The sequence below is a fragment of the Oratosquilla oratoria genome, chromosome 34 (assembly GCF_046742065.1).
Source record: "Oratosquilla oratoria isolate Oo_2021 chromosome 34, ASM4674206v1, whole genome shotgun sequence".
Lineage (NCBI taxonomy): Eukaryota > Metazoa > Arthropoda > Malacostraca > Stomatopoda > Squillidae > Oratosquilla > Oratosquilla oratoria.
Window position 1 is genome coordinate 31,483,900 of NC_134810.1, and position 22,047 is coordinate 31,505,946.

General features: G+C 38.0%; 1 protein-coding gene across 3 annotated transcripts in view; it reads left to right on the forward strand.

The window, feature by feature from the left end:
• Positions 1-22,047, forward strand: part of Oseg2 (intraflagellar transport protein Oseg2) — a 544,964-nt gene that overhangs the window by 427,863 nt on the left and 95,054 nt on the right. For all 3 annotated transcript variants that reach the window (XM_076173301.1, XM_076173302.1, XM_076173303.1), the window contains 2 exons: positions 6,036-6,153; positions 7,867-8,011. In XM_076173301.1, the coding sequence (XP_076029416.1) occupies positions 6,036-6,153; positions 7,867-8,011 (263 nt within the window). The remainder of the gene's footprint in view (positions 1-6,035; positions 6,154-7,866; positions 8,012-22,047) is intronic.

The window sequence follows — 22,047 nt, forward strand, 5'->3', positions numbered from 1 at the left end:
TTACTGTCATTTTTTAGCGATTCCCACTGCAACTACCTTTTCTATCCTCCTTTACATTTAGGAACTCCCTAAAATACTCCACCCACCATCATCTTAATACCATTACAAAGGATTACAAAGGCAAAGCATGCCGACAGGAGACCTTTTGATCCATATCTAGGTCGGATGCAAAAAAAAAAAAAAAAAAAAAAAAAAAAAAAAAAATCATATTAATAATAAATTAAAACTATAACAATGTAAATAACAATTAAAATATATAAATAAATGCATTGGTATAGTTGAATAACAAACAAACAGGTAAATAGTAAATGATAATAAATTTACATATAACTAATAATAAATGAAAATCAGACAGACAAATTATAACAAAACAAAAACAAATAATATAACATAAATTATAATAATTACAGCATCTTACTTAGGTATTTATCTAAATGATTCTTAAAGCTTCGAACTGAACTACATTGCACTACCTGTGCAGGAAGTTTATTCCATTCATTAACTACACGGTTGGCAAAGTTGTTTCTACCTACTTCCAAATTGAATCTATTTCCGGACAGTTTGAGACCATTGTTTCTTGTCGGATTCTCATTCAATGTGAAAATTTGGTCACTTTTGATGTTGTCAATTCCCTTTAAAATCTTAAAGACCTGTATCAAGTCACCTCTGAGTCTACGCTTTTTTAGGGAAAACAGATTCATGTGCTTAAGTCGATTTTCGTATGATTTATTTTTGATATTTGGAATCAGTTTGGTGGCTCTCCGTTGTACTTTTTCCAGTCTGTCAATGTCTTTAATGAGATTCGGTGACCATACGGAAACAGCATATTCCAAATGTGGACGAACTAACGATTTATATAGCTTGTTAATGAGTGATGGACTTTTGAAATCAAAAGATCGCGCAATCAATCCCAGAATCTTATTTGCTTTCTCAGAGGCTGAAATACACTGCTTGGATGATTTGAGGTCGTTACTGATAATTACGCCGAGATCTTTTTCACTATCCACTTTTGTTAACGAATTTCCAAATAACTTGTAATCGTACTTGCTGTTATTTTTACCTATGTGCATTACCTTGCATTTACTTGTGTTAAATTTCATTAGCCACTTTTCAGACCATTGCTGTAATTTATCTAAATCTTCTTGAATATCTAATTGGTTTGAGTGATCATTTGCCACTCCGCACAGTTTTGTATCATCAGCAAATTTGGAAACAGTAGATTTTAGTCCATGGTCTATATCATTTATATATACTATGAATAGAAGTGGCCCAAGAACGGAACCCTGAGGAACTCCACTTGCAACACTTTTCCATCCAGAAGTTTTTCCATTTAAAACAACTCTCTGTTTTCGACCTTTCAACCAATTACTAGTCCAACCTAATAGGCTACCACTTATTCCATGCAAAGCTAATTTAGTAAGTAGTCTTTCGTGTGGGACGGTATCAAAAGCTTTTGCAAAGTCTAGATATATTAAATCTATATTGTTTCTTTTGTCATAATTCGAGACAACTGTGTTGTAGAATTCGAGTAAGTTAGTCACGCAAGAACGTTTCCGTCTGAAACCATGTTGGCTATCATTTATCAAACGGTTACTTTCTAAATGATATTCGATAGCATCTCTGATGATAGTTTCCATTATTTTTCCTACGATCGAAGTCAAACTAATAGGCCTATAGTTATTTGGTTTCTTTTTGTCACCTTTTTTGAATATGGGAGTAACGTTAGCTAGCTTCCATTCTCTTGGGACATCTCCGGATATGATGGATTTCTTGAAAATAATTTCTAATACAACAACAATCTCATTTTTCATTTCCTTTAAGATTCTTGGATGCCAACCGTCAGGCCCTGGTGTTTTATTAACTTTGAGTTTGTCTATACACCTTTTAATTGTTTCTTTTGTTATATTTACCGTAGTGAGTAAGTTTACCCCAGACTTTTCACAGGTTTCAGTTTGGAATTCACTTTGAGGTGTTTCGTTTACGAATACCGAGCTAAAATAATTGTTTAAGATATTACACATTCCTTCATTTGAATATTCAAGTTGACCGTCAGCAGATAATAGTGGACCAATGTGATTCCTAACAACCTTTTTATCTCTAATGTAACTATAGAATTCTTTGGGATTCTCTTTGGATTTATCAGCGATGTTCATTTCGTATTGTCGTTTTCTTTTTCTTATTGTCTTTTTTAAATCTCTCTGTATTGATACATAACTTTCATAGTCATTAGATGCACCCGAGCACTTATATTTCTTATAAGCCTGTCTCTTTTTAGCAATACTTTTTTCAGTTTCTTTGTCGAGCCACTTTGGGCGAGCCTGATTTGGGGGACGTCTGTCCTTAAAAGGAATGTAAGTTTGAATCATCTTAGTGAGCGTATTTTGAAATATTTCCCACATCTGATCTACAGGCCTTTCGTTTAATTTTTCCTCCCAATCTGTAAGCTGAAGCTCCTGACGTAGTTCTATGAACTGAGCTTTACTGAAATCGGGTATTTTAGAAGCACAAGTATCTATTCTAAAATTGTTTAGGAGTTTGAATCTGACTAAGTTGTGATCGCTATTTGCAACAGATTCACCGACTTCTACATCAGTTGCCATGCTTTCGCGGCTAGTGATCAATAAATCGAGTAAGTTTCCATATCTTGTGGGCTCTTTTACATGCTGAATTAAGTAATTGTCACCAAGAAAATCAATCAAGCGACTACCTATATGGCCATGTTCAAGGGTCATCCAATCAATGTCAGTAAAATTGAAATCACCCATTATCAATAAATCCCGGTTGCAGAAACTAGACAGTTCTTGAAATAACAGTTTGTCGTCTGCTAATGATAATGTCTTTGGCCTATATATTACACCTATATTCATTTTTTGTCCATTTGTTTGGGTTAACTCAACCCACAAACTGTCATATGCATCCTGTTTCACTTTCTCTAAAACACAAGCATGAACATTGTTTTTAACGTACAATAGAACACCCCCACCTTTCTTGTGGTTTCTATCCTGATGAAAGTGTTTAAATCCCGCAATATTAAATTCAGCTTCGAACTCTGTACCATTTAACCATGTCTCAGTTATTCCTATCATATCGAGATTTTCGCTTTTGACATACGCCTGTATTTCTTGAAATTTGTTCCTAATACTACGAGCATTAAAGTACATAGTTTTAAGAAACTCCTGATTATTTCTTTTTGACACATTTTGAGTTTCAATATCATGTCTTATATTATCATTTTGTTTTTTATTTATGCCTTGCTCTATATTATTATTATTTGGTCCTTCATTGACATTCAATGCCTCATTAACATTTCTCCTATCAAAATTAACATTTCCCCCATCACGGACATCTGGTCGATTACGGTCATCCGATCTATTTTGTACATTTTGTCCCCCTACGTCACCGTGATTCACGCCGGCCTCCCGTCGTTCAGTGACATTATGTCCGGCATCCCTTTCTAAAATTATATTTTGTCCTCCAGTGACATTATATCCTACCGTGATATTTTTTCCTCCACTATAATTACATCCCATCGTGATCTTTTGTCTTCCACTGTCATTACATCCTATCTTGATATTTTGGCCTTCATTGACATTCTGTCCGGTATCTCTTCCTAAAATTATATTTTGTTCTTCACTGACATTATATCCTACCGTGATATTTTCTCCTCCATTATCATTACATCCTATCGTGATATTTTGTTCTCCACTATCATTATTTCCCATCGTGATCTTTTGTCCTCCACTGTCATTACATCCCATTGTGACATTTTGTCCTAAGACATTACATCCTAATGTGTCATTTCGTCCTCTAGCGATATTACATCCTATCATGATATTTTGGCCTTCATTGACATTCTGTCCGGTATCCCTTCCTAAAATTACATTTTGGCCTTCAATGACATTATATCCTATCATCTATTCATGTGCACCTTTTACCTTTGGTTCTCTACTTGATTTGCCTCCCCTTCCTATTTTAATTATCTTCCAAAACAACTTGTCATTACTTTCAAAATTTTTCTGTCATACTCTCACCCCCTTTCACATCCGCTCTCCTTTTTTGCCTCTTTTATCTTATGCTTTACCTCTCTTTTTTTTTGTACTTCTCATATGACTCATCCTATTTTGCAACCAATCTGTGAATGCTTGTTTGTTCTCTTCTACAACCCACCACTCGCTACCCTTCCTTCTATTTTCTCCTATCCTCCTTGTTCCACACACCATCTTTGCACACTTTGTGACTCCCTCCTTGAAACATCCCCATTCCTCCTCCCCTCCTAGTTCTACTCTATCCTTCACTTTCTCCCACTCTTAATGGGTCACCATTAACGGTGTAAAATCCAAATGGGTTAGTGTTATTAGTGGAGTTTCTCAGGACTCACTTTTGGGTCCCTTGTTCATTTTGTATATAAATTGCTTGGACAATGGTATCAATAGTGATATTAGTAAGTTTGTGGATGACACCAAAATCTATCTATATACCAAGAGCTTTTCCCCTTTACAAGGACTATGTTATGTTGGGGGAAGATGCTGGGATACTGCAGGAGGACCTTAATAAATTGTTTGCATGGTCGGAGAAATGGCAAATGGACTTCAATATCTCAAAAAGTAATATATTAAACATAGGATTACACAACCCAGCTACCAAGTATAGTTTACATAATACTATATTAAAGGAAACAGAATGTGAAAAGGACTTAGGGGTGTTAGTGAATTAGGACCTTAAATCCAGGAAACAGTGTATTAGTGCCAGGAATAGGTGTATCCAACCATTAGGATTATACCCTTAAACCCAATAGCTACCCATTAATGGCTTGCTATGTTCAAGTGATGATAGTAGCTCCTAGCCCCTGATTGGGACATGATGTTGCCATTTTTTTCTTATTACTAGATTGCCTGATATCGGTGCCAAGATGCCTGATATCACCAATGACTTAATTGCACCCATATAGTTACATAAAAATATAATCTTATATATGCCAGTAATCTAACATATAAATATAGTAATATAGGGAGCACATCCATATTATATATAGGAATGCCTACACATATATATGACTCTATGTAACACAGATAGGAATATATTGCCCAAGGGTAACCCATCTATAATGAGAATGCTTAGATTATTATGTGCCAACATGAGCTAGCCCACCAGTAGGGAAAGCTGGCAGTCTTTTTCTGACAAGTTTCCAATCTCTGTCAGTTGTGTTTATCATCATATTCAAGAATCCCAAAGGGTTTCCTTTAACCCTCAGTTAATGTAGGGTCACCCCAACCTCTACATAGGGCTAACAAGGCAATAGAATTTATTGCTAGTATGGTTCCTAACAAAAGTGCAAAGATAACCATGAAACTTTATGTGGCAATAGTGATACAAAGGCTTAGAAATTTATCATACAAAGACAGGCTTAGGCACCTTGACTGACACTCTGGAAAGACAGTGTGAAGTGATCTAATAGTATTCAGATGGGTCAAGGGCTTTAACGAGGATAATGTAAGCAAGGTTATCATATTAAGAGAGCAGGGTAGGACTCATAGTAATGGATTTGATTTGGAAAAATTTAGGTTTAAAAAGGAAATGACAAGAACTGGTTTACCAACAGTGGTTAATCAATGGAATAGACTAAGCAAGTAGTGAGTAGTGAAATAATTGGTTGTTTTAAGAGAAGATTATCTTAACTTTATGGATGCTTATGAATGGTGATGAAGGACATGAAACTGCCTAGTGTATGCTTTATGGTCTCTTGCATTCTCTCCCATTCTTATGTTCTAAAAGATACTCTACTTTTTCTAATCACTACATGAAAGATATTTCTTACTTTTTCTGTTAGTATATGATATGGTCATATCATATTTAGAAGATAAGTTTAGTTGTCTGGATAAGTAATATCCAGTTTCTTGAACCATTCATTTGATTGAGTAGATCATACATGATTAGTTCCATGTAGATCAGATGTAAGACTGTGCTCATAGGAAAAGTAATATGATGTGTTTATTGCAGGGTCTTGGATATAACTAACAAATTTATATGTTCTCCAGGTGACAAAAAATATGACAGGTGACATAGGGCTTCTTGAAAAGGTGTGGACAAAGGCAGGAGAGCTGGCAGTTAAGTTCCTTTCGCCAGAGAAGGCTGATGAAGTTGCACGTCAGCTAGGTGAGTTTAGTAATTGTACCTTTACATAGAACAAGTGTACTGAGGTGTTATTGTGATGATTATTCAGATTGATTGATTGATTGTTCCATAATTCTTATGATCAACATAAACTTCAAGAAACCCGTTTAAACTCACATCAACACTCCACAAAAATACGAAGCACTAGGATCCAATTACTTGTTGACTTACCTGACATGAACCCAGAATGTTCAGATATCTGAAGCTTTAGCAGATATGAACAAACCCATGTCAGCAATAGATGGACAAAGACCATCAATGGACACACTAAGCAGTGTAATGACGCAGTAGTTGTTGCAGTCCTGCCAACCCTATTTCCCCTTCCAGATAGGGATGACCAGACCCTTTTTCCAGCAGAGGGGATGGTACCAGACTGCCAGACAGCAGACAGTACCACATGCAACCTGTGGATCATAGCCTCACCTCCAGGTTTCAGTAGCTCCACACTGATGTTGCAGATGTCAGCTGCCTTTCCACCCTTCAACTTACAGCCTCTTTGACTTTTATCAGAGGGGGTGGAGATTTGTCTATCAGTGGATCAGGAACTTCCACCCAAACACCATCAAAGGGGGAGCTGTCCACTTGGAGAGATACCCATGAGCAACTGCTCAAAGTACATGGCAAAGGGGCCACATCCCTCCACACCTGACATTAGATCACCATCAGCTGTTCAGATTGTGCTCCTGTGGATCACAGATTTGGAGTAGAGGTTTTTCAGGACTTTGTAAGCAGGCCTGATGTCATTTGTATTAAAATGACCCTTGACATCAGCGATTCCCCTGATGTACCTTTCCTTACCCATTCTCATGAGTGCTCTAACCTGCCATTTCTGAGTCTTGTATAGGTCCAGCTCTCCGGCCATTCTGGTAGTACGGCCCATCTCAATACTCTTCTGTGTTTCCCACAATGCCACACCTTTCCTTAGCCTTGGACACTCTCCAATGCACACCTTGATTTTCACATTTAAGAAAGCCATATATTTCAAAGTGATTAGAGATTGCTATTGCATTCTCCTGGGCACATGCATTATTCCTAAGTTTCCCTAGGTGAAACACAGGTGGATTACATGTTGGGATTCTTTTGCATTTGATATATAGTCTGAGTGTTGTGATCAATACTTGTGATTGGATCTCTAGAATACCACTGTCCTATGGTAAGACCAATCATGTAGTCATCAAATTCCAAATGGCAGTAAGAAATGCAGAACTAAGAGAAGAGTTGTATGAACAAAGCAGATAAATCTTTCCCAAAGCAAATTTTATAGGACCAAATAATTTTTTTGAAGAAATTGACTGGAAAGAGTTTAGAGAAACTAATGAATCACAGGGTAAAAAGAGTAGGAAATAACTGTGAAATGTTATAACACAGATGTGGAAAAATATGTGCCAAAAATGAGAAAGACAAGGAAAAAATGGAACACAAAACTTATGTAGTCAATACCTTGGACAAGATTATTTTCATGAACAAAGAATCCTATTGGGTAGTTGTTTTATTGTTGATTACTATTAGCCTCCAGGATGGTTGTACCCATCTGAGTTGGTTTTGCTTGCACACTCTTTGTTTTGCTTGTAGTAGTGACTAAAATCTCAACAGGCCTAACATACCAGGAGAGTGGGAATGAGTGAATGTAAAATAATTAAGTTATGAGGGAAGAGAAATTTTGTCTTTTTAACAATGTTTCATTTCTATTTACAGGCCCAGCCCTTCTTAACATTCAGCGATATAATGCTGCTGCTCAGCTTTTCCTTGCTGGAGATTTAGTTAAAGATGCCATCGATGCTTTTATTGCCGGTGAAGAATGGGGCAAAGCAAAGAAAGTTGCAAAGGAACTGGAACCAAGGTGTGTGTGTGTGTGTATTTACCTAGTTGTATTTTAAGGGAAGGGGAGCTATGCTCGTGGTGTCCTGCCTTTGTATCTTGCAGTGTCTAGTTTGCTCATGAATGGTTTTTGCGCTCTATGTGGAAAACTGTTCTTCTTCAGATCTCTTTTATAACTATGTTTTTTGAGTTTCTTTCCATGTTCTCTTGGGTTTCTCTTGTCCCAGTTTAACAAATCCTCTCTATTGAGTATTTCTGTGCCTTTCATGATTCTGTAGATGGTCAGTACGTCGCCTCTCTCTCTTCTTTGCTCCAGAGTTGGTAACACCAATTTAGCCAGTCTCTCTTCATATGACAAGTTTGAAAGTGCAGGAGCCATTTTTGTGGCTGGTCTCTGGATTCTTTCTATTTTCTTTATATTCTTTTTGGTATTGGGTGACCATGGTGTCGCTGCATATTCTAGTCTAGGCCTTATCAGTGTGACTAATATTTTTTCAATAATTTCTTCGTCCAAATATGTAAATGCCACTTCTATTGATCTTAGCAAGTTATAGGATTCTCTGACAATTTTGTTTATTTGTTTATCATAGGACAAGTCATTTCAGATGATTACTCCCAAATCTTTTTCAGATCCCACTTTCTTTACTTCCTTAGTTACAATTTTATATTGTCCTGATATTCTATTTTTACTTTTTCCAAACTCCATTATGCTACACTTGTTAATATTGAAGTCCACTTCCCATTTCTGACTCCAGTTCCATAACTTATTCAGGACTTCCTGTGGTGATTCGCAATCGGTTTTGTCTTTACTTTCCTTAACAATTTAGCGTCATCTGCAAAGAAGTTCATGTAACATTGTACATCATCATCCATGTCATTCACATAAATAGCAAACATTATTGGAGCCAATACAGATCCTTGCGGAACTCCATTGATCACCTCCTTCCAATATGAATATTTTTCTCTTAGTACAGTATCCCCCTGCTATTCGCAGGGGTTACATTCCTTCCCCTCCCGCGAATCCTGAAAATCTGCGAATTATTGATGCAGTTTTAAAATGCCTATGTATGATATATACGCTAAAATATGCTTTCCAAACACATTCAACCACAGTATAACTTTTCCCTTTACCATATCAAGCAGTTCTACCTTCTCATGTAGAGTCATAACCTTTTTCTGGTGCTTAGGTTCCTTGCCAGAAGCTGGAGAAGATGCAGGGCATTTTGGTGGCATTATAGGGTGTAAATAATACAGGGGTACAGTAGTAATTAAGAGAGGAAGAGGAGGCAAATCAAGTAGAGAAGAAAAGGTGAAAGGTGCAGATGGAGAGATGATAATGGAAGAGAAGGCAGTGAGGGGAAGATGGGCAGAATATTTTAGGGAGTTGCTAAATGTGAAGGAGGATAGGGAAGGAAAGATAGCTGCAGTGAGAAATGCTAAGAAAATGAGAGTGATGAGTGAGAAAAATGGAGGAGAAATAAGGAAGGATGAAGTGAAGGCAGTTGTTAAGATGATGAAAGCAGGTAAGGCACCTGGTGTGGATGGATGCCATGCAGAATGTCTAAAAAAAAGGAGGTACAGTGATGGTGGACTGGATGGTTAGGTTATTTAATGTTTGGTGGAGAGAGGGTAGAGTGCCGGAGGACTGGAGGAGTGCCTGTATAGTTCCTCTTTACAAGGGAAAAGGGGACAAGTGTGAATGTAGTAGTTTCAGAGAGATTAGCTTGTTAAGTGTAGTTGGAAAGGCTTATGGGAGGATCTTGATTGAGAGGATTAGGAGAGGAATAGAGGGAGTAATTGGTGAGGAACAGTGTAGATTTAGGACAGGTAGAGGTTGTGTAGATCAGATCTTTGTGGTAAGACAGATATGTGAGGAAGCTATAGAAAAGGGGAAGGATGTTTTTTGGGCTTTTATGGATCTGGAAAAGGCTTACGACAGGGTAGACAGAAAGGCACTATGGGAGGTACTGCAGATATACGGGATAGGAGGAAAGCTACTGGGAGCTGTCAAGAGTTTTTATGAGAGTAGTAGAGCTTGTGTTAGGATTAGAAATGGAGGGAGTGAGTGGTTCAAGGTAAAGGTGGGACTTCGCCAAGGATGTGTTATGTCGCCCTGGCTGTTCAACTTATACATGAATGGAGTAGTGCGAGAGGTGAATGCAAGGGTAGTTGGTTAGGGATTGGAGATGGTTAAAGAAAATGGAGAAAAGTGGGAGGTGAGCCAGCTGTTGTTTGCAGACAACACTACGCTTGTGGCAGGATCAGAGGAGGGATTGAGAAAGTTGGTGACAGAGTTTGGGAGAGTATGTGATAGAAGAAAGCTAAAGATAAATGTGGGTAAAAGTAAGGTGATGAGATGTACAAGGGGTGAAAGTGGCAGTAGACTGGAAGTGAGCACATTAAGGGAGAGTGACTGGAGGAAGTGGATAGTTTTAGATAGTTGGGTGCAAATGTGCAGTTTCGATGGAGTGAAGGTGGAGGTAGAATGTAGATTGAGAGAAGCGAGTAAATGCCTTGGTGGATTAAAGAGTGTAATGAGGAATAGACATTTGGGAATGGATGCTAAGAGGAGACTGTATAGAGGAGTGGGGCAGAAACATGGAGCATAAGAGAGGAAGAGAGAAGGAGTTTGAATGTGTTTGAGATGAGGTGTCTGAGAAGTATGATGGGGGTTACTAGGCTAGATAGAGTGAGAAATGAGGAGGTGAGGAGGAGGATAGCAGTGGAAAGGGAGTTGGGAGAGAGGGTTGATGAAAGAGTATTAGGATGGTTTGGACACATGGAAAGAATGAGTGAAGAAAGACTAGTAAAAGAGGTATGGAAGGCAGACATGGAGGGAGTGAACATGAGGGGATGTCCTAGGATGAGGTGGATGGATGGGGTGAAGGGGGCTTTGGGGAAGAGGGGAATGTCTGTTGAGGAAGGATGGGAGAGGACAGAAGACAGGGGTGAATGGAAAATGGTTGTATATGGATGTATATGGATGTGCCGTGTTTTGCAACACTGCTTCTGACCCAGGGCAGTGGACAGGATGCAGGGATGACCCGTCATCCAGGAGGTACCAAGATAAGAGGGAGGGAGGAGGGAGGAGGGAGGAGGGGAGTGGAATATATAGGAAATGGAATGGGTGGGAGTGGTTTCTATGCCTTTTTCTTTTTGGCCACCCCTGTGTAAGGGGGAAAAAGCTTTTAGATCTCTTCTGTAGCTATGTTTTTTTATTTTCTTTCCATGTCATCTTGTGCTTCTCTTGTCCCAGTTTAACAAGTCCTCTCTATTGAGTGTTTCTGTGCCTTTCATGATTCTGTAGATGGTCAGTAGATCACCTCTCTCTCTTCTTTGCTCCAGAGTCGGTAACTCCAGTTTAGGCAATCTTTCCTTATATGACAAGTTTGCATGTGCAGGTGCCATTTTTGTTGCTGCTCTCTGGATTCTTTCTATTTTCTTTATATTCTTTTTGGTAGTGGGTGACCACAATGTCACTGCATATTGTAGTCTAGGCCTTATCAGTGTGACCAATATTTTCTTAATCATTTCTTTGTCCAAATATGTAAATGCCACTTTTATTGATCTTTAATTTGTAGGATTCTCCAACAATTTTGTTTATCTGTTTGTCATAGGACAAGTCATTTGAGATAATTACCCACAAATCTTTTTCGGATCTCTCCATCTTTACCTCCTTGGGGTATTGGCTGCTTGTTATTGTGGCAAAGTAGCATGCAGTTGATACTTTAGGGTCTATATGGGGCGCCCCTACGGACCAGAGCCACACATCATTTTGTCTATGATAGAGGAAAACTCTGTTCATAGAGAAATGATGACACTTTTATACTACGACTGTCCCTCCGTTATGCTGTCCTCCAACCCCTTGTTGCTGTCCTGTACCATTTCTCTGAGTATTTCTTTTTCTGTGGTGGGGGAAAAGAATACTGCCACCAAGTATTCCCACTTGGATCGTAAGAGGCGAGAAGAAAGGGACGGGGATTGGGACTAGGCATCCTTCTCCTTGTAGCCCCACAGGGGATATTCCTAAAAGAAAAAGAGGAGGCATAAGAGGGGGCTGGAAGTTCTCGGACCAGCACCCTAAGGTTTGGGTCTTTTAATGTGCGTGGATGTGGTACAGATGAGAGTAAAAGGGAAGAGATAGGTAGTATGTTTGTGAGAAGAAAGATGGATGTGTTGGCTTTGAGTGAAACTAAGTTGAAAGGGAAGGGTGAGTGTAAGTTTGGGAGTGTAAGTGGGAGGTTATCAGGAATGAAGAGAGGGCGAGGGAGGGAAGGGGTGGCTATTCTAGTTAGTGAAGAGATGGGTAAACGGGTAGTGGAGTGGAAGGAGGTTTCCTCAAGGATAATGTGGATGAAGGTGAAACTGGGGAAGGAGATGTGGGTCTGGCAGTGAGAAGAGTGTAGAAGAAAGGGAGGCCTTTTGGATAGATTTAAATGAGTGCATAGAGGATTTAGGAAGAAATGTCAATGTAATAGTACTGGGAGACCTTAATGCTAGGGTAGGAAATGGTCCAATCGATGGAGTGGTTGGGAAATGTGGAGTTCCAGTAAAGAATCGTAGTGGAGAGTTGATGGTGGAAATGTGTCTAGAAAGAGAGTTGATGATAGCAAATACATTGTTTCGGAAGAAAGTCAAGCATAAGTACACATGGGAGAGGGTGGTGGAGGGAAGGGTGGTAGATAGAGCGCTAATGGGTTATGATAGGAAGAGTTAAGGAAGTACATGTACTAAGGGGAGAGGGTGGGGGAATATCAGATCATTTTTTGGTGGAAGGTAAGTTGAGAGTGGAGGATAGATGGAGAAAGAGGAAAGGGACAAAAGGTAGGGAGGTTCTTAGAGTGAACTCTTTAAATGAAAAGGAAAAGGAGAAGGAGTACGGAAAGAAGCTGAGAGAGGAGTGGGAAGGAGTAAAGGGTAGAGTAGAATTGGGTGTGGAGGAGGAATGGGGATGGTTCAAGGAGGGAGTCATAAAGTGTGCAAGGATGGTGTGTGGAACAAGAAGGACAGGGGGAAATAGAAGAAAGAGTAGTGAATGGTGGGATGAGGAAACAAAGAAGGTTGTAGAAGAAAAGAAGCGAGCTTTCACAGATTGGTTACAAAATAGGATGAGGGAGTCATATGAGAGGTACAAAGAAAAGAAAAGAGAAGTAAAGCAAAAGGTAAAGGTTGCAAAGAGGAGAGCAGATGTGAAATGGGGTAAGAGTTTGACAGAAAATTTTGAAAGTAATAAAATGATGTTTTGGAAAGAAATTAAAAGAGGAAGAGGAGGCAAATCAAGTAGAGATGAAAAGGTAAAAGGTGCAGATGGAGAGATAATAATGGAAGAGAAGGCAGTAAGGGGAAGATGGGCAGAATATTTTAGGGAGTTGCTAAATGTGAAGGAGGATAGAGAAGGAAAGATAGCTGCAGTGGGAAGTGCGAAGAAAATGAGAGTGATGAGTGAGGAGAATGGAGGAGAAATAAGGATGGATGAGGTGAAGGCAGTTGTTAAGATGATGAAAGCAGGTAAGGCACCTGGTCTGGATGGATGCCATGCAGAATGTCTGAAAAAGGGAGGTACAGTGATGGTGGACTGGTTGGTGAGGTTATTTAATGTTTGGTGGAGAGAGGGTTGAGTGCCGGAGGACTCTAGGAGTGCCTGTATAGTTCCACTTTACAATGCCAGCCGTATGACGTGTCGTAATAATACTCGCATCATAAAATATAGTCACCACTTATATCGATCGTTCTCTCTTTCACCCGTGAATTTTGAAAACCATAGAGAATGTGATTATGGGCAGTTTATAGAGAATGTCAAAACACAGGGGTGACTACAATAAATATAATCAAGACGCCGATATGGCAGCCTCGCATATCCACTTGCTCCTCATGATGCCTACGTATAAGTGTAGTTGGGAAGGGTTATGGGAGGATCTTGATTGAGAGGATTAGGCGAGGAACAGAAGGAGTAATTGGTGAGGAACAGTGTAGATTTAGGACAGGTAGAGGTTGTGTAGATCAGATCTTTGTGGTAAGAGAGATATGTGAGAAAGCTATAGGAAAGGGGAAGGATGTTATTTGGCCTTTTATGGATCTGGAAAAGGCTTCTGATAGGGTAGACAGGAAGGCACTGTGGGAGGTTATGCAGATATACGGGATAGGAGGAAAGCTACTGGGAGCTGTCAAGAGTTTTTATGAGAGTAGTAGAGCTTGTGTCAGGATTGGAAATGGAGAGAGTGAGTGGTTCGAGGTAAAGGTGGGACTTCGTCAAGGATGCGTTATATCGCCCTGGCTGTTCAACTTATACATGGATGGAGTAGTGCGAGAGGTAAATGCAAGGGTAGTGGGCAAGGGATTGGAGATGGTTAAAGAAAATGGAGAAAAGTGGGAGGTGAGCCAGCTGTTGTTTTGGGACGACACTGCACTTGTGGCAGGATCGGAGGAGGGATTGAGGAAGTTGGTGGCATAGTTTGGGAGAGTATGTGATAGAAGAAAGCTAAAGATAAATGTGGGTAAAAGTAAGGTGATGAGATGTACAAGGGGTGAAAGTGGCAGTAGACTGGAAGTGAGCATTAAGGGAGAGCGACTGGAGGAAGTGGATAGTTTTAGATACTTGGGTGCAAATGTAGCAGGGAAAGGTGGAGTGAAAGTGGAGGTAGAATGTAGATTGAGAGAAGCAAGTAAATGCCTTGGTGGATTAAAGAGTGTAATGAGGAATAGACATTTGGGAATGGATGCTAAGAGGAGACTGTATGAAGGAGTGATTGTGCCAACAGCACTGTATGGGGCAGAAACATGGAACATAAGAGAAGAAGAGAGAAGGAGTTTGAATGTGTTTGAGATGAGGTATCTGAGAAGTATGATGGGGGTTACTAGGCTGGATAGAGTGAGAAATGAGGAGGTGAGGAGGAGAACAGGGGTGGAAAAGGAGCTGGGAGATAGGGTTGATGAAAGAATATTAGGATGGTTTGGACACATGGAAAGAATGAGTGAAGAAAGACTAGTAAAAGAGGTATGGAAGGCAGATGTGGAGGGAGTGAACATGAGGGGACGTCCTAGGATGAGGTGAATGGATGGGGTGAAGGGGGCTTTGGGGAAGAGGGGAATGTCTGTTGAGGAAGGACGGGAGAGGATAGAAGACAGGGGTGAATGGAGAATGGTTGTATATGGATGATGTTGTGATTGCATGAGGTGGAATGGGCGGGGGGATGGGGGGTGAGGTAGTATGTGTGAGCAAAATTTGACGCAGCCCGAAGGGATTTCTCCCCGTCCTCTCATTTTATGCAATGGGGGGACGGAGGGGGGGGGTCGCCAATTTAATGAAGCGACCTTGCTGTGGATGTGCTGTGTCTTGCGACACTGCTTCTGACCCAGGGCAATGGACAAGGTGCAGGGATGACCCGTCATTCAGGAGGTGCTAAGATGAGAGGGAGGGTGGAGGGGTGTGGAGTGTATTCAGGGATGGAATGGGTGGGAATGATTTTGTGCCTTTTTCTTTTTGGCTACCCCCCTTGTAAGGGGGAAAAAGCCTTGGTATATGTATGTATATGTATATTCTATTTTTGCTTTTTCCAAACTCCATTATGCTACACTTGTTAATATTGAAGTCCACTTCCCATGTCTGACTCCGGTTCCATACCTTATTCAGGTCTTCCTGTAGTGATTTGCAATCCTTTTCAGTTTTTACTTTCCTTAACAGTTTGGTGTCGTCTGCAAAGAAGCTCATGTAACATTTTACATCATCATCCATGTCATTCACATAAATAACAAACATTATTGGAGCCAATACAGATCCTTGTGGTACTCCACTGATCACCTCTTTCCAATCTAAATATTTTTCTCTGAGCACTACTATCATCTTTCTACCAATCAGGAAGTCCTCCATCCATTTTAGTAGGTTACCTTGTATCCCTCCTATATGTTCCAGTTATTTTAATAATTTTTTGTGTTGTACTTTGTCAAAATCTTTTTGTAAGTCCTGGAAGGCACAATCAGCCCATCTATTCCTTTCTTGCACTATATATATTAATCTTGAGTAGAAACATATTAAGTTTGTGGTACATGATCTTCCTTGTCTGAACCCAAGTTGTCTTGGGTTTATTATATTGTTGTCTTCCAGGTGTTTTACCCATCTATTCTTGATGATTTTCTCACAAATTTTGGCTATAGTGCTTGTTAGTGAGACTGGGCTATAGTTAGTTAGTTCTTCTTTGTTTCCTCCTTTATATATTGGTACAATGTTGGCATTTTTCCAGTCTTTTGGTATTTTTCCTTTAAGTGAGCAACTTATTATGTTATGTATTTTGTCTGTTAGTTCATGTTTGCATTCTTTTAAAATCCAATTTACAATTCCATCTGGGCCATGTGATTTCCTGACGTCAAGGTTTGATAAATGTTCCAATATTTCTTTTTGTGTAATTGTTATCTTGCTCATGGGGGGAGATCGCCTTTCATTACCTTCGTCCCAATATTGTGCTTTCTCTCTAGTGAAGACAGATTTGAAGTGATTATTCATGACTTCGGCCATTTCTAATTCTTCTGTGTATTGGTTGCTCTTTGCATTTATCTATAATATCCTTTTCATGGTTTCTTTTTTCCTCTCTTCTCACTTTAATATACTCATTTCTATAGTTTATATAACTTGCAATTTTCCATTTTTTTTTTTTTTTTTTTTTTTTTTATCTTTTCTCCACCTTTTCCAAGCTCTGTCCCTTCTGTCTTTTGCCTCACTGCATCTTTTGTTGAACCAGCATTTAATGTACACTCTCTCTCGCTTCTGTCTTGGTACATGCCTATTTACCCCTTCATTGTAATTATCCATCAAGATATTCCATTTCTCTTCCACTTTTGTCTCTTCCATGAAAATTTTTTCCTAGTTTGCATTCTGGAAGAATACCTTTAGTTTTGCAAAGTCCATTTTGTTGTACATCAATCTTCCTTTCCTATGGTTTTCATTTCTCTCCATGTATATTTCTTCCTTTAGTTCAGTTGCAGTGAGTATATGGTCACTCCAATTGGTGTCTTGTACTGAATTTTATCCACAATTTCAGGTTCTGTTGTAAATATTAAATCTAGTTTTGACAGCTCCTTGTTATTACTGTATCTGGTGTTTTCACTGACCCACTGAGTCATTGTGTATTCCATGGTCATATCCAGTAGTATATTACCCCACAAGTCGTCTCCTCCTCGCACTGTCATGTTTTCCCAACAATTTTCTTTGCAATTGAAGTCCCCCATAATTACCAGATTACCCGGCCCATTAGTATCTCAATTAATGATTGCCTTGTATCCTCTAGCATTTTCATATGCTTGTTCTCTTTCCAAGTGTTCGTTTTTGGGGCCACATAAGTCACCACAAACTTTCTACTTTTCATGTTCTTGTCTTTGACTTTTATCATGATCAGTTTTACATTATCTTTGCCCTCCATAATTTTTGTCACATTCAAGTTTTTTTTTTGCCAAGAACATGATTCCTCCTTCCTGTTTCTTGTCTCTGTTTTTAATCCAGTAATTGTGTAGTCCATGTCCAACATCGATGGATGGTATTTCACCCCTTAGTTTAGTCTCCACAATTCCCAATATATCTGGTTTTTCTTCTAGCAGGTAATCATTAAGTTCATTCAGTCCTGAAATTAATATGTCAATATTAGTATAGGCCACTTTCAATTTTCTTCTTTCTCTCTTTTTTTTTTTCTGTCATTGGTTCACCCATTCTGATGTACCATTTCCTCAGTCTCATTTGATTACTCTTCAATGGAATTCCTTGCTTTGTGTCTCCATTCTCTTTGTGTTTTTTCCTTTGCTTCATCTGTTAGTGTCTTCTTTTTCTAATTCCTCAATACTCATTTCTCTTTTTATCCATATCTTATTGTACTTTTCACTCCTTGCCAAGTTACCTACTTTTTCAAATATGTCTACTACCATTTGTGGTCTTAGTTTTATCTTTAGGGGTCGATTTCTATCCTTAGAATAGTGACCAATCCTATATGTTTCGTCATCATCTTTGCCTGCGTGGGCTCCCTGCTGAATTTTTTTAGGATTGCTATTGCTGTCTCTTTTTCTTTTTCTCTCATGTGCCTCGCCAAACCATGTTTTTCTTTTAGTCCAAATACCACAATACATTTTTTCCTATTCACTGTGTCTCTGACCCAATTTGCTTTTTCATTAATTACTTTGATAGTAGTGTCTTTTGCATTTTCCTGTATTTGTTGTTGGACTATTTCTTTGAAAACAATTTCTTTATTTTCAGTGTTTTCCTTCCATTTCTTAATCTTTTGGATACTTTCCTCTCCTAGGTTCTCTTCAATTTTTTCAGTTATTTCTTGTAATTTGTTGTTTACCTCTTTTTTTTAAGTTTTCGCTATTGGTAGTATCATTAATTCTCTTCTTTTCGTTATCACTCCTCAGCACTGTGTGTGTATTTACCTAGTTGTATTTTACACAATGAGAGCTATGCTCATAGTGACCCGTTTTTGTATCTCTCCACATCTAGTTTCCTCTTAAAATTGTGTATAGTTCTGGCATTCACTGTTTCTCTGTTCATTTTCTTCCAGACATCAATCACTCTATGTGGGAAACTATTTCTTTTAAGGTCTCTTCTGTAACTGTCTTTCTTTAGTTTCTTTTCATGTCCTCTTGTTTCTCTTCTGTCCCACTTTAATAAGTCATCTCTATCGAGAACTTCCATCCCTTTCATAATTCTGAAAATGGTCAACAAATTGCTTCTTTCCCTTCTCTGTTCTAGTGTTGAGAATTGTAATTTCTCCAATCTTTGTTGATATGTCAGATATGACAGTGTATGTGCCATTTTTTTTGCTGCTCTTTGGATTCTTTCTACTTTTCTTATGTTCTATTTTGTGCTAGGTGCCCACATTGATAAAGCATATTCTAATTTCGGTCTTATCAGTGTAACAATTATTTTTTTAACCATCTAATCTATGTAGTCAAAGGCCACTTTCATTAATCTTGATAAGTTGTAAGTCTCTCCAAATAATTTATTTACATGTTTGTCAGGTGTCAAGTCACTTGAGATGATTACTCCTAGGTCCCTCTCTGAATTTACTTTTTTGACTTCTTTGTTTCCAATTTTATATTGCCCAAACTCTATTTTTAATTTTTCCAAATTCCATTATGCTACATTTTTTAATGTTGAAGTTCATCTTGTATCTCCAACTCCATTCCCATATTTTATCAAGGTCATCTTGCAGCGATTTGCAATCTTCTTCTGTTCTGTTCTCTCTTGAGTAATTTGGCATTGTCAGCAAAAAAGTTCATGTAACAATTTACTCCCTCATCCTTACTATTTATGTATATGGCAAACTTTAAAGGAGCCAAAACAGCATTGTGGGACGCCCCTTTTCACATCTTCCTAGGTCGAATTTTTGTCTCTAAGTACCACTCTCATTTTTCTCCCAGTTAAGAAATCCTTCACCCATTCCAACAGTTTGCCTTGAATTCCTATTTTTTCAATTTTACTTATTCATTTTTTGTGTGTTACTTTGTCAAATGCTTTCTGCAAATCCAAGAAGGTGCAATCTGCCCATCCATCTCTTTCTCGTATTATCTCAATTAATCTCGAATAAAAGCAGATTAGGTTTGTGGTGCACGATCTTCCACTTCTAAAGCCAAATTGTTTGGGGTTTATTATTTTGTTATCTTCCAAGTGTTTTGTCCATTTGTTCCTGATAACCTTTTTGCATATTTTTGCTACTGTCCTTGTGAGGGATACCTGTCTGAAGTTTGTAGGATCTTCCTTATTTCCTCCTTTATATATTGGTACTATACATCTTTCTAATCTTGTGGCACCTTCCCCTCTTTAAGTAAGAAATCAATTATCTTGTATAGTTTGTCTGTCAGTTCATCTATACACTCTTTCAACATCCAATTTGCAATTCCATCTGCTCTGTGCTATTTTCTGACATCTAGGCTTTTTATTTGGTGTCTTATTTCTTTTTGTGTTATTTTTATTTCTTTCATCGTGGCTGATCTTTCTTGTTGTTCATCTTCCTAAGATTGTGAACTCTCAATTGTAAAACCAGACCTGAAATGTCTGATCATAACTTCTGCCATCTCTGTGTCATCTGTGTATTCTTTATCTCCTTCACGCAGTTTCATTATTTCATGCTTATCCTTTAGTTTGTCAATTATATATCTGTAAAAGAGCTTAGGTTGATTCTTGCATTTGTCTATGATATTCCTTTCATATTCTCTTTTTTCTTCCCTATGTATATTCACATATTCTTTCCTAAGTTTTATATGTGTTTGCCATTTGGATGTTTTTCTATCTTTTTTTCCATTTTTTCTAGGCTTTGTTTCTCCTGGCTCTAGCCTCATGACACTTTTTGTTAAACCAACATTTTATAAATCTCTTCTTGTTTCTTTTTTGGTACATATTTATCAATTCCTTCTTTGTACTTTTCTTTGAATATGTTCCATTTGTCTTCCATCTTTGTTTCCTCTTTAGAGAATTTATCCCAATTTGTGTTTTGGAAAAAAAAATTAGTTTTACAAAATCTGTTTTGTTGTACATAAATCTTCCTTCTCTATGTTTATCATTCCTATCTACATTGTTCTGTTCTTTTAATTCAAACTCTATTAGTATATGGTCACTCTTTCCAATTGGTGTTTTATACACCATTTTGTTCACAATATCTGGTTCAGAAGTTAATATTAAGTCTAGTTTTGATGGTTCCTCGTTGTTTCTATATCTAGTATTTTCCTTAACCCATTGTGTTAGGTTATATTCGATGGTCATATCCAGTAGAATGTTGCTCCAAAGTTCATCTCCCCCTTTAACTATCATTTCTTCCCAAATTATGTCTTTTGCATTGAAATCGCCCATGATTACTATGTTTCCACCCTCTTTCAGTAACTCGTTTAGCACATTCATTGTTTCTTCCAGTAATTTAGAATGTTTGCTGTCCGACCATGTATGTGTTTTTGGTGATACACTGCTACAAATTTTCTGCTTTTCATCTCTTTGTTTGCAGTTTTAATCATAATTACTTCTACATTGCCTTGGCCTTTAATAATATTTGTCACATTTAGACCCTTTTTAGTCAATATCATAACACCTCCTCCCTGCTTGTCTGTTCAATTTTTCATCCAGTGGTTGTATAGACCATGTCCCACTATGCTTGTTGATAGCTGTCCTTTCAATTTTGTGTCTACTATGCACATGATATCAGATTTTTCTGTTTCTAGATAATCATTTAGTTCATTGATTCCAGAGATCATACCATCAATATTTTGTGTATCCCACTTTTATTTTCATATTTTCTTCTCTTTTTTGGTTTATGTTTCCATTTTTTTGATGTACCATTTTTTCAGTCTCAAGTCCAGCACTCTCCAAAAAAACTCATTTTTTCCTGTCTCTGTTCTCTTCTCATTGTGATCATTGGCTTGAATTCTGAGCGCTTTGTCTTTCTCTTTTTTGTCATCACTCATTTCCTTTTTTATCCATATATGTTTGAATTTCTTGCTGTTTCCAATTTAACCACTTTTGATAATACCTCCTCGGCTATCATTTGAGTTCTCAGTCTTATTTTCAGAGGTCTATGTTGTTTTTCTTTTGAATATTTGCCTATCCTGTGGATTTCATCGATTTCTTTATCAAAATTTTGCCCTTCATCGTATATTTCTTTCAACATTTCCTTAGCTATTTCCTTCTCCTCCTTTTCTCTCTTGTAACTATACAATATCATGTTTTTCCTGGATACCATGGATGACAATGCAATTACCTTTGTCAACTGTATCTCTTACCCGATTTTCCTTTTCTTAATTACTTTTATAACTGTTTCTTTTGTATTTTCCTCCATCTGCTTTTGTACTATTTCTCTAAAAGATTTTTTTTTTTTTTTTCCTGGTCTTGTTTCCACGGATTTTTTTATTTCAATGAGGTCTGTTTCTTTAATTGACTTTTCCACCTTTCCAGTCACTACTTGTAATTGCTCTTTGACCTCCTTTTTCAGTTCTTCATTTTTATTTTTGCCCTCAATTTTCTTTCTTTCGTTTTCTCACTTGATCATATCAATTTCACTCGTTAGGTCACTTAATTATCTAATCGTTTTCTTGTTA